General features: G+C 45.1%; 1 protein-coding gene across 2 annotated transcripts in view; it reads left to right on the top strand.

Annotated features, from left to right (window-relative positions):
- MTHFD1 (methylenetetrahydrofolate dehydrogenase, cyclohydrolase and formyltetrahydrofolate synthetase 1) overlaps positions 1-12,982 on the top strand; it is an 80,034-nt gene that overhangs the window by 15,921 nt on the left and 51,131 nt on the right. For both annotated transcript variants that reach the window (XM_066629599.1, XM_066629593.1), the window contains exons 2-5: positions 6,771-6,855; positions 8,050-8,109; positions 9,352-9,405; positions 10,818-10,954. In XM_066629599.1, coding sequence (XP_066485696.1) covers positions 6,802-6,855; positions 8,050-8,109; positions 9,352-9,405; positions 10,818-10,954 — 305 coding nt within the window. In that variant the 5' untranslated portion in view covers positions 6,771-6,801. The remainder of the gene's footprint in view (positions 1-6,770; positions 6,856-8,049; positions 8,110-9,351; positions 9,406-10,817; positions 10,955-12,982) is intronic.

Here is a 12,982-nt window from a genome sequence, read left to right as displayed (position 1 = left end):
CATAGGCATGTTTATGACAGTAACAGTCATTCCAGAAGAAAAAGTCTCCCTCTTTTAGGCGATGCATACAGATGTTTATCTTAGAAGAGGCATTCCCTCTTGTGTGAGGGGGAAGAAGGCCAAATGTACCCAGGAACAGGAGCAATGGAAGTGTGTTGACTAGCCGCTTGCCCTGGCAGCAACACATCTCATGGCTATGCCCCTCCTGTCCCCAGGTTCAGCATTGGTTGGCAGAAGGTGGCGCTGAATTCAGAGAAGGTTCCTGCATGGAGGTATATCCCCATGTTCAGTGCTGCCCACCTCTGATAAGTGCTTACTCTGGGGACATTGTGGAGACTGGGTGGTGTGTGATATCTGGAAGAGTTCATAAGACATGACATTCATCATTCAGTAGATCTTCCATGTTTCTGAACTTTTATCATATCTTGTGTGGGCCAAATGGATCCCTGTTTCTCCACAGTAAGGGAAGAGATTAATATTTTTCAGGAGCTTGGTGATTTTTAAAAAACACGTTCCTGAAATGATTATGGTGACTTAAAATACACTTGAGCACCCAAAATTTCAGAACAACCTCTTCTAGAAAGAGTCCTTTTTCACATTCTTGTCTACTTTCTTTTTTCCCTTGCCCCAATGGTTTATCATTGGCTGAAGGACACATGACTAATTAATCTTTGATATCTTGATTCTGAACTCATCCTTGTGTTGCAAAATGTTTGCTCTGTTGAAATCCATGCTTGGCTTTAAAGTCACTTTTCTATTGGTGACTGGCTGAGGGTGTGGCTTCTATTCCTGCCACCACTACTGTTTCTTTTTCTGTGCCTTTTTTCTGAGGATTGATGTCATTCTTGTAATCAGGTTGGATATTGCTTTTCATTGGAAATCTGTTGCATGCCACTCTGTAGATAACAACAACAACAACTAGGTATTTATATACCGCCTTTCTGGTCATTGGATTACTCCTCTGACTTTATTCAAGGCGGTTTACATAGGCAGGCATTTCTAAATCCCTCAAGGGGATTTTTACAATCATAAAGGTTCTCTCTTTCAAGAACCAACAACATTTCAGATGGATCTTCCTGGTTTGGTCTCACTTCTGGCCTCCAGTTCTCTCAGGCAGGCTGACCAGCAGCTCCAGCTCTCACATGGAGGGCAGCCAAGATGTTTCTTGCTCACATCAAAAGCAGGTGGAATCACTCAGCTCAGCTTGTCAGCTGCTTCAAGGTCTCACCATTCTCAGCCATTCAGGGAGCTGCAGGTGTCCTCGAACTGGCGACCTTCTAATGTTATCTTCAGGCTAACGGAGGCTCTACCCTCTAGACCAGACCTCCTGCCACTGCCATTCAGACCACCACTTAATAAGTGTTGTAATTCAGTGTTTCTCAACTGGTGGTATTTGAGGTGGTGTCTGGTGGTACATGTGGGACCCCCAAACCCCACCAGCAATGCAACACGACAGGCAACAGTAGTGGGCTTGGTTCAGCAGTCAGAGCTCCAGTGTGTGTAGCTCAAAAAAGCCATCCCATCCATCCTGAGCCTCTTACTGGTGTTTGTTGCATTGTGTCTGGCCTCCCAGTCCAGAAGGTACTGGCAATGCCATCATTACCAGTTATTTCTGCTGGTACTTCCAATAGGTGAACCATGCAAAGTGGTGCAGTGGGGATCAAATGCTGAGAAATGCTGGTGTAATCAAATAAATACAATAATAAATAGAACACAGTGAACACAATGTTGTACACAATGTTTAAGCATGTTTCTTTAATGCAGTTTTTATTGTGCTACTTTTGTGCTTGTTCTTACTTAAAACACATAATAACAAAGTATCACAAAGAGGCATTTACCAATGGTGCTCCCTAGGCATGTCTACTCAGAAGTAAGTCCCATTGCATTTAGAGGAACTTAATCCAGGTAAGTGTATGGCTGCGGTTTTCAAACTCTTCAGGAGTTTGGAAACCGCAGTAAGTCCTCGCAGGGGTGGGGAGGGAGGCGTCGGGGGCCGGGGGGAAGGCAGCAACGTGATCCCCAGGATCGCGTCGCTAAGGGGGGCTGCAGGGACTGGGATGTACTCACCAGTCCCTGCAGCAGCCTTCCTGGGGTGCAGGGAGCCCTGCGCAAGCGTCTGCAGGGTTCCCAAGGCTTCCAAAAGTGAAAGTGGAGCGATCGCGCTCCACCTCTGCAAAACCAGAAGTGGAGCACAATCGCTCCACTTTCCCTTTTGGAAGCCTGGGGAGCCCTGCAGATGCTCGCGCAGGGCTCCACGCACCCCGGGAAGGCTGCTGCAGGGACTGGTGAGTGCATCCCTTTAGTGGTTATCTACACAGGCGCTGAGCTTAGCCTTGGTAACATGGCAACCGGCAGGCAAACTTGCTGGTTTCGCCCCCGCTCAGGCACGCCAGAGTGGGCCAGTTGCTGAGTCTGAAGCTCCAGAGCCTGTAAACATCAGAGCCTGATGTTATGAAAAAGTGCATATCTAGGAATGTATATTGCGGTCAAGCCAGAGCCAGCAGGTTTCTTAGCAGTGCAGATTTCCGTAACCTTCAATAATTTTCTCTAGTGTCATCATGTGTTTTGAGAATGAATAAAAAGTCTGAGGAAGCTAGCCGGGAGAGCGGACTTCTCTCTCGATCTCTTACCGTCCTACTTCCGGCTCAGCTGTCCCTGCTCTCAACCCTCTGAATGTCTTTTGTGTCTCTCATTGCTGTGACTTCTTACTGTTCTAATTCTAACTTTCAAACCCTCAGAGTGCTTCTGCTTTTAGCACTCTCACTCAGGCACCAAGGTTCTAAACCCTGGGTGCTTCCCAAGTAGCGTTGCGTTGCAACACATCCCAGTCCCTGCAGCCCCCTGAGCGACATGATTCTGGGGATTGCGTTGCTACCTTACCCCCTGCCCCCGCCCCTTAAGGGGAAAGAAGCCAGGGCCCTCAGGCTGGGGCATCACAGCACCCCAGTTTGAATACCACTGGTGTGTGGGTTTGCAACCCAAGTGAAGCAAAAATGTAACACTGAATTTCTGCGTATTCTGAGGAGCCATGAGACCATGGCAAGGGGAAACATCCCGTGTCGCACCTCAATGGGGCTACTCAGATCTGCACCACCTGGAGGGGTGGTGCAAATCTGAGCAGCCCGGGACTGCTCCAGACACTCCAGAGCCTGCGCAAAGGACTTGTGTTCACCCAAGTGCAAGTTTGAATTGAACCCTTAAGAAGGAAACAGGATGTGCACCCAGCATGAGAACTTCAGTTGTGTAGGAGAATTGTTTGAACAGGCTCATGGAAATTATTCCAACCTTGTTTTTGTGAGGGCCAACTAATGTTAAGAAAAGCATGTCTTACATATTTCTTCTCAGTCATTTTTTCTTTCTTTCACCTTTTCCAGTTCTCTGTTGCTTTTCTGAGATGGGGCAATCAGATATGCTGTTCCAAGTGTGGCTACACAACAGATGTGTATAAGGGCATTCTGAAGCTGGTAGTTTCCACTCTGATAATCCGTAGCATGGAAGAGTCACGCGCTCTGGCCTGCTAGACTTCTGTGCATTCACTTAAACAGTTCTTCCTTGTGACCAGGCAGCCCAGGAAGCTAGAGATGAAAGTCCCTGCTAGGATTGCTTCCTTTTCCTTTGTTGCAGTTTTAGATTCCATTTCTCCTGCACAGGAATTTGACAGTTTGTTGCAATGTGGTCTTGGGACTTGGCTGCTGCAAATCTGTTTACAGTGGCACATTTCTAAATTAGACTGAAGCATGTTTCAGCCAGTGTGGTTTAGGAATAATTTTGAGTGAAGTGCAGGAGCCAACTTGATACCCCATATCCATGCTCTCAATAATCATATGCCAATAAGTCTATAAAAAAAAAATTAAATCTCTTTATTGAAGTGCTTTCTTCTCCTACTACACTTAAAGATGTAATTTCGTCTCAGACTCTTGGAGTGGATTGCAATAGTGTGAAAATGTACAAAAATTGAAAGGTAAGATATGGGAAACCCCCAAATAAATATAAAAAACATTAGCGTGCAGTTTTCTGTATATTCAGAAGTACCATATACTTTCACTGTCGGTGACTGCAATCCTAACCACACTTTACTGAGAGTAAGCCCCATTGAACATAATAGGATTTACTTCTGAGTAGACCTGGTTAGGATTGTGCCCTGAGTCTCCTAGGGCCCCTCATCTAATAAAATGAGGTAAACAAAACACCATTCTGTGCCCTATTGATCCAGTCTTATCTCCCCTCCCCATCTGCTCCTTCCCTTCCTGTCTGGGTATAGGATAGACTGCTGCTTTATGCCCCTTGGCAAATTTTGCAGTTTGCCTTTTGCTGAGCCGGCTGCTCCATCTCTGATAAGGTTCTTTTGGAAAAACTTTCAAAGGCACCTTTCTACCAGTGATGTCACCACTCTTGCCATAATAGCTGTGCTCCCTCTCAGCTATATCCCTGGTATGGTATAGCAATGAACATGTTACATGGCCCAGAGAGACCCGGGTTCAAATCCCCACTTGGCTGTAAAGTTCACTGGTGGCTTCAGACCAGGCTTGTAGCCAGATGTACCTTGATGCAGGGTGATTGTAAAGGCAAATCACCCATGGGCACCTTTCAGGAAGGTTGGGATAAAAATGAAGCAGTAAACCAATAAACTTGTTGAACACTGACATGTTAACCATATTTATGCTAACAAACTGGGCCAAGAGGCAATTTTCAAAGTACAGTAGTGGTCTATTTTATTTAGCAGAGGAAAGGAACTGTTCATGACCCTGGCAAGGTGCAAGATCAAAGGTGGACTAGTCAAAACCATTCTGTTTTAGTTCCAAGTACATCTTGTTGGGGAGGAAATAAAAAAAAAAGCAGGTATCAATTTTTGTTTGCACAACAAAAAAATGCATTAAATTGCTATAATGAAGTTTCAGTGCCAGGAGGGATCTGTGAAGGTGGAATTTTGTGAAACATTAACTGACTTCAAGGCCTAGTGTCCTTTAACGTCTGCTCTTTTTGTGTTTCTAATGGAGACTGCCAAGTGAAGTGAACTAAAAATTGTGAAACAAAAGCTATTAGAAAAGATCTTAGCTGCTTACATCTTTTTGCAAAAGCAAAGCTAATACCTAGTTCTGCAGACACAGGGAGGTGTTACAAATGAATTGGACACACACTGGTCTAACTGGCATTTGGGGAAGAGGGAATGTCCCAAACCAGGGGTGTCCAAACATTTTGGCAGGAGGGCCACTCATCTCTCTGACACTGTGTCAGGGGCCGGGGAAAAAAAGAATTAATTTACATTTAAAATTTGAATAAATTTACATAAATTTATTAGAGATGGAACTTATGTGAATGAATGAAGGTCTTGCAGTAGCTCAAGTCTATAAAAGTCCTTGCACAAAGCAAGGCCAGCCTTTCCTTTGCTGCCACTGCTGCATCACAGACATGAAACAGCAAGTAATGGAGGGAGCCCTCATCCCACAGCTCAGGTGAGAAGTTGAACAGTTGTCCTCATGCTGAGAGCAGTTGCGTCGGGCTAGCACAGATTCCAGCAAGTCTCTGGAGGGCCAGAGGCTCATTGGAGACTGGGTGCTCCCCGAGGGTCTGATTGGGAGCCCCTGAGGGCTGCAGGTGGCCCCCGGGCTGGAGCTTGGGCACCCCTGTCCTAAACTCAAAGTTCCTTGTCAGTTTGGATGTTTAGGTTTTCTTTCTTTTTTAGGGAACCCCTGCTAGATATTTAAGCATAAGTACTGCATAGGATGAATAACAGTATAGCATTCCTTCCTCACTCAGATATCAAATCTGAGCCTTTTCCCAATCCTGGACCTAACTTGTTGATGAATTTGTGGTACTTGAGTGCATTTTTTTAAATTTTGAATTTCTTAAGACTCTCCTCAAAGTTGAACACTTGTTAAACTTTTTATTTATTGTTTATATAGGCCTATTTCTGTTTCTTGCAGTTGCACCCTTTGTCTGATAGATGGCACTGTAATATGACGAGGGATGAGAAAAATGTTGATAGATAGGAAGGACAGTTCTTTAAATCTTATTGACTTTAAATGAACTATGCATGTACCAGGTTCCATTTTTCTTACTTGTCTGAGTGAAGTTGGCAACTTTGTCTGCCATAAGCATGAAGCTTCTCTGGTTTCTTGAGATGAATGAAGGAAACCTTTTGTGTGTAGTGGTATGTTTGGCTGGTATTACAATTTAGTACGGATCCTTCATTGATAGCTTTAGTTTCTGTTTAAATGCTTTCTTTTGCAACCACGTGGCTTTTCCTTGCACTGAGTAAATCTAGCTGTATTGAAGGTCTGTTGCAAACTTCTTTAGCTGTGTTTGGAACTAAATATCTCAGAATCTGCTCTTTAAAGCAAAATTGGATCATTAGAATCCTGAAAATCTCACTCCTGTGTTGGAGAACTTTGAGCATTAACTGACTTCAAGGCCCAGTGCCCTTTAAGGTCTGCTCTTTTTGTGTTTCTAATGTGTTTCTATTCTTTGCAACCCACTCCCACCATGGTGTGAGACATGTTTGTTGGATGAAATAAAAGAGCCAAGAATGCTCCTGAGCCAATACAGAGTTATTTTGCCACACTAGCGAATACCCACAAGCCACCCTCACTTATGTAGGATAAGCACTTAGGTCTTCCAAGACAAAAGGTAGAAGTTCGATGCATGTTTGGGTCCTGGTATCTCTCTTAGAAACTGAACTGCTTGTCTCAACTTTTCAGAGCTTTTTTCACTCCACTTCTGGATTTGTATTTAACATCTGCTTTCTCTCCTTCCTACTTCATGTTTTCTAGGCAAGTAAGGCAGAGATTGAAGAACCAAGTCATGGAGATGAAGGAGAGAGTCCCGGGTTTTAGGCCAGGTCTTGCAATTTTGCAGGTATTGCTGATGTATTTTTGTTGTCTGTTCTTATCAGCTGAATATTTATGCAGTTGCCTTCTCCTGAGTCAGACCATTGGTCTGTATTGTCTTGTCTGAGTGGCAATAGCTTTCCATGGTTTCAGATGAGACTTTCACTGCCCTACTTGGTGATGGAACCTGGGACTTTCTGCATGTAATTATGTTCTTCATTGTCAAGCTCCAGCTCCAGCTGCACATTGATTCCAGCGTATGAACCTCTCTCTGCCAATGTGGGAGCTGAATCCTAGCCCAGTGCTGCCCCAGCAGCAGTCAGTAATGTACCTTTGGTACACAAATGGCCTGTGCAGGGTGGGTATTTTTAGCAACCCCTTGTGCTCAGCTCCACAGACTAGAATACCTTTATTGCAACTGTGCTCTATTGTTGTCATGTATTAAGAGAGAACACAAAGACTGCATCCCACAAGCCATGTACAAAATGCCACTTGAGTTGGCACAGCAGTTAATCAGTATGGTTTTAGGCATTGCCCCTTAAATGGAAGTGAGTTCTACAAAAGTCAATGGGATTTGCTTCCTTTCCTGGCTGTGACCTACAGGTTGGCTCAGGCAGAAACTCCTGTCACTTGTCTCTTGTCAACCCCCCCCCCCAATCAGAATTCCAGATTTGTGTTTCTCCACTGGGCAATAGTGGAGAAACTTTTACATTGCCTTATAGTTTGCAACAGAATCTGAACTTGAAAAGGAGCCTTTGGTAGAACTTGAGTTTGAGAATTTTTTCTTTTGTACTGAAGGCTTTAGTGCAGTGGTGTAGCTGGAGGGAGTGCAGATCACTAAGTTATTTGCAGAGAAGCTTCACCATGGTATGCAGGTGGTCCTTCCCCCCCCTTGGAGCCATTCCGGGTGGTGGGAGCAAAACGGAGGCAATTGCCTCCGTTTTGCTCCCACCGCCCAGAATGGCTCCGAAGGGGGGGGGGTTGTGTGCACACTGCTGTGAAGCTCCCTGCAAAACTTAGTGCTTTGCACCCCTTCTAAATATGCCACTGCCTTGGTACTGCTGTGCTTAATGCAAAGCAGGTCTCTGGCAGGCAGCATGGGAGCCCCACGTAAGTCTCACGGAGCTTCTGGCAATGAATAATAAATACAGTATAAAAAACATTGTTAAACTGCCCCTGTGTGACCTGTCTGTGCCTTTTTTCTTTCTTTTCCTCCTTCAAGGTTGGTGATAGAGATGATTCAAATCTGTACATCAGCATGAAGCTAAAGGCTGCCGCTGAGGTAATACTTCTTGCCATAGCACAGGACTCTCTGGAGTATTGCATTCTCCCTTCCCCGCTCAGTGTAGCCTCGCACAGCTGTTCTAGCGTGGCAGCCCTCTTTGCAACCCAGTAAATAGCACTGGTGCCCTCTCAGTGAGACCCAGGAAGAGCACCTTGGTACTGTGTCAGCAGCGCTGTTCCCCTACAAGAGCAAAGAGCATACTGTGGCAGCTCCCTCACCCAGCTGTGCAAGACTTGGATAGGTGGCACCTCTGTATTGCGGAGAAGAACATTGTGCAACCAGCTGACATGGGGCAGTTGTGAATTCCTGCAGATGAGTGGCTCACAGCCCCTCTGACTTAATGCATGTCACAGGGAGAATAAGTACGGGTTAATTTTATTTTTCTGCTGTATCCCCAATACTAGGTGTCAGTGTAAGAAAGGGGTGTACTCCTTGTCTTCTGATGCTGCACTTTAATGGTGGACAGTGAAACTGCCCTTTGAAGTGCATTTCAGCAAGACTTATAGCACAATCCTATGCATGTCTACTCATGGTGTTGGCATCCTTCAGTCTCGGAAGACTATGGTGTCACACTCTGAATGGTGGTTCTGGAACAGAGTGTCCTCTCCAGTGCGCAAAGCCTGGGTAAAGTAGGTATGGAGGATAGGCTGTTACCCATGCAGCAAATCCCCCCTCTCCACGTCGCTGAAATGGTCCAATGGAAAGGCAGAGGCCAATACGGTTGGTTCCAGCGGCGTTGCAGGAGTTGCCAGAACGTGGCTGTGTTCAGCCATGAACTGCCTCAGGGACTCTGGCTCCGGATTTTGCCTCGAGGTTGACTCCTGAAGCCTTTTCCATAAGTGGATGTAGCCACAAGGCAGTGGAGGTTTGGGATCAGAGTTTTCCTTCTCTCAGATGAGCTGCCTTCCCAGGCTGATGAGTCCCATCTACCCGGTGGGTAGATGTCTACTCAGACCAATTGTATTCAGTGGGGTTCACACCCAGGAAATTGTGCATAGGATTGTAACCTGTTCCCTGGCTGCAATGCAGTCACATTTTTTCTTGCTCTTGTCCAGAGGGTGCACACTTTTACCTCTGTTCACATGTCCCCACTTCTGAAAAACTACCCAAAGTTGGGGAGAAGGTTTTGGCTCCTTTCTGCATGTGGAGCTCCTCTGGAGTCTTGCAAGATGAGAAAATGACCTTTTTTTCTTAATTGTGGTTTTCCTCCTAAAACCTAATGGCCTCTTATTTTTGCAGATTGGGATTGATGCCAATCATGTCAAGCTGCCAAGCACTGCAACAGAAGCTGAGGTAACCCAGTTCACATTAAGAATCTCTTGGACTGATCTTTTACGATGTAATGTGATAAAGTCCTGTCCCTGGTGGTGGTTTCTTCTGAATTTTCCTGATGGTATAAGGTCTATAGTTAGCCACTATCTGAAGCAAGTTGGCCTTTTTTAAAGCCTAAGGAGCTTCTAATTAAAGTTAAATTGATTGATCGTGTTGAGGCACAATCACTGGAAGGCAGGAAAAGAAAGATATTATGCAGTGACTCTGTTTTTCCTTGTCTAGTGACCAGCTCAGGGCACAATCCTAACCGGTCTACTCAGAAGTAAGTCCTGTTTTGTTCAGTGGGGCTTACTCCCAGGAAAGTGTGGTTAGGATTGCAGCCTCAACCTTTGTTTTAATGCTGGGCTAAACTAACAACTTTTGCCTGGACTTTCATTCTTAAGGTTTTGCATAAGTCTGCTACAGGCAGAGTGTGACAAAAGCAACAGGCATGAACAAACCATCATTAAACTTTCAAAAAAGTTTCTGCTTGTGCTCCAGAAAACGTAGTACTCCTTATATTCACATATCTTTGGGATAGGGCAAGAAGCCCAAGAAATCAGTGTTAACACAGGAGGGCTTTGAAACTGAACTGAGTAGTACACCAGGATAACCCCAATGCAATTACTGCCTAATTTAATAAACTTAAAACTAATTATATGAAGAAGTACGTTAGTTTATTATATCCTTTGCTAGATGAAGTGAGCGTATGAAGTTGCCTAGAATGGAGTTGGATCACTGATCTGTCCAGCCCAGCAGTGTCTAAATGACTGTTTAGCCTAAATGACTTGGGTAGCCACTACCCAAGATCTCTGGTTGAAATCCTTCCCACTCCAGAGACTGTCCCTAATTGGAGGTGCTGAAGTTTGAACCTGGAACTTTCTGCATACAAATATGAGTTCTGAAGCTGTAGCCCATGTCTTTCCTAGGGACATCTACAGAGCCGGCTCAAGCTCTTCCATTGCCCAAGAAAGCATGCCAAGTCCAACCTCCCTTGGTGATGTTTTGGCTTCTCCTTCCAACACTCTCTGACTAGGAAAAAGGAGGAGGAGTTAGCACAGAAGAGGAAGTGTGGAGAAGAGGAGAGTCTTTGGCACTCTAGCCCACAACTTTCATCTCTTCTGCACTTCCTGTTTCACTCAGTCATGTTCTTTCTCTAAGCCAGACAATGGGGAGAAGTGGAACAGTGAAGGCAAGTGGGTAGATGGGGTGTCTGCCCCACCTACATGATACCTGAGCTCAGTTGCCTCAGTTGATGAGCAAGCTGTGGAAATCCATTCACTATATTGCTGCAGGCAGTGGCCAGAAAGATAGGTGTGTGTCACTTGCAGCCCAAACATGTTAACACAGATTTCTGCCTGATTTGTACCTTATTCCTGTTTTTAAACATTTAGGTACTGAAATGCATTCATGGTTTAAACGAAGACCCTGCTGTTCATGGATTTATAGTACAGTTGCCACTGGATTCCAAGAACCCCATCAACACTGAGAAAATAACCAATGCTGTGGCACCCGAGAAGGATGTAGATGGGTAAGCTGGTTTCTGGAGCGAGTACGCTGTTTGCTTGAAAATAGCAAACTGTTGTTGCTCACTCCCATCTGCCCACACATGGTCCCTTAGGACTCTGACATCCATTACTCTCTCTATTATAGAAAAATGTTGACTTCTATAGTATATTCTTCTACTAATTCTGAAAACTAAAGAATAAACATCAAGTTTTATATGCGATTTTGAAACAGTGACTGTTATAGTTATGAGATCAACCTCTTGGTCTTTCATATGTCAAGTCTGAACAGCAAGGTGAGCGTAGACATCTCCCCAGTTCTGGAGCAAGAGGTCTGAGCCTGAATATCATAAGAACATAAGAACAGCCCCACTGGATCAGGCCATAGGCCCATCTAGTCCGTCTTCCTGTATTTCACAGCGGTCCCACCAAATGCCCTAAGGAGCACACCTGATAACAAGAGACCTGCATCCTGGTGCCCTCCCCTGCATCTGATGTAGCCCATTTCTAAAATCAGGAGGTTGCACGTACACATCATGGCTTGTAACCCGTAATGGATTTTTCCATGTGAAAGAAACTCAATTTTAGTGGATGTCCCCTAGTTCTGGTGTTATGTGAGAGTGTAAAGAGCATCTCTCTATCCACTTTATCCTTCCCATGCATAATTTTGTATGTCTCAATCATGTCCCCCCTCAAGTGTCTCTTTTCTAGGCTGAAGAGGCCCAAACACCATAGCCTTTCCTCATAAGGAAGGTGCCCCAGCCCAGTAATCAAATAATTCTAAAAGGTTTGTGAGGCAAGACTTACCCTTACAGAAGCCATGCTGATTCTCCCTCAGCAAGTCTTGTTCGTCTGTGTGTTTTGAGATTCTATCTTTGATGAGGCATTCCATCATCTTGCCCAGTATAGATGTTAGGCTGACTGGCCTGTGGTTTCCCGGGTCCCCCTCTTTCCCTTTTTAAAGATCGATGTGACATTTGCTATCCTCCAATCCTCTGGCACTGTGGCCGTTTTGAGGGACAAGTTGCATATTTTAGTCAAGCGATCAGCAACTTCATTCTTCAATTCCTTAATAACTCTTGGGTGGATGCCATCGAGGCCCAGTGACTTATTGATCTTTAATTTATCAATGAGGTCTGAAGCATCTTCTCTTTTAACCTCTATCTGACTTAATTCCTTGGTCAGGAGGGGTCATTTGGGCAGCGGAATCTGCCCGAAGACTTCTGCCGTGAAGACAGATGCAAAGAACTCATTCAATTTCTCTGCCATCTCTAAGTCTCCTTTTATATCCCCTTTCCCTCCCTCACCATCCAGAGGGTCAACCGCTTCTCTGGTGGGTTTCCTGCTTCTAACATATTTGAAGAAACTTTTATTATTCCCCTTAATGTTGCTGGCCATGTGTTCCTCATAGTCTCTCTTGGCCTCCCGTTTCACCTTCTTACATTTCTTTTGCCACAGTTTATGTTCCTTTTTATTCTCCTCATTAGGGCAAAACTTCCATTTACAGAAGGAATCTTCCTTGCCCTTTACGGCCTCTCTAACTTGGCTGGTTAGCCATGCGGGCACCCTCCTGGACTTAGTGGAGCCCTTCTTCCTTTGCGGTATACGCTTCCGCTGGGCCTCTATTACTGTTGATTTGAGCAGCCTCCATGCACTCTGGAGAGATAGGACTCTTTTTACCTTCCCTTTCAACCTCCTTCTAACCAGCCTCCTCATTTGAGGGAAGTCTGCTTGTCAGAAGTCAAGGGTTTTTGTGAGATATTTCCCCAGTATTCTTCCCCCGATGTGCATGTTGAAACAGGTCGCAGCGTGATCACTGTTCCCCAATGGCTCCATAACAATGACATCTCTAACCAGGTTCTGAGTACCACACAATATTAAATCCAGAGTCACCTGTCCTCTGGTGGGCTCCATGACTAGCTGCTCTAAGGCACAGTCATTTAGCATGTCAAGGAATCCGGTCTCCTTTTCGTGACCAGAACACAAATTGACCCAGTCTATATGAGGATAATTGAAGTCCCCCATGATTACAACCCTGTCCCTCCTTGTCACCT

The sequence above is a fragment of the Tiliqua scincoides genome, chromosome 1 (assembly GCF_035046505.1).
Source record: "Tiliqua scincoides isolate rTilSci1 chromosome 1, rTilSci1.hap2, whole genome shotgun sequence".
Lineage (NCBI taxonomy): Eukaryota > Metazoa > Chordata > Lepidosauria > Squamata > Scincidae > Tiliqua > Tiliqua scincoides.
Note: the sequence above shows the minus strand (reverse complement) of the source record. Positions and strands in the feature narration are given on the sequence as shown.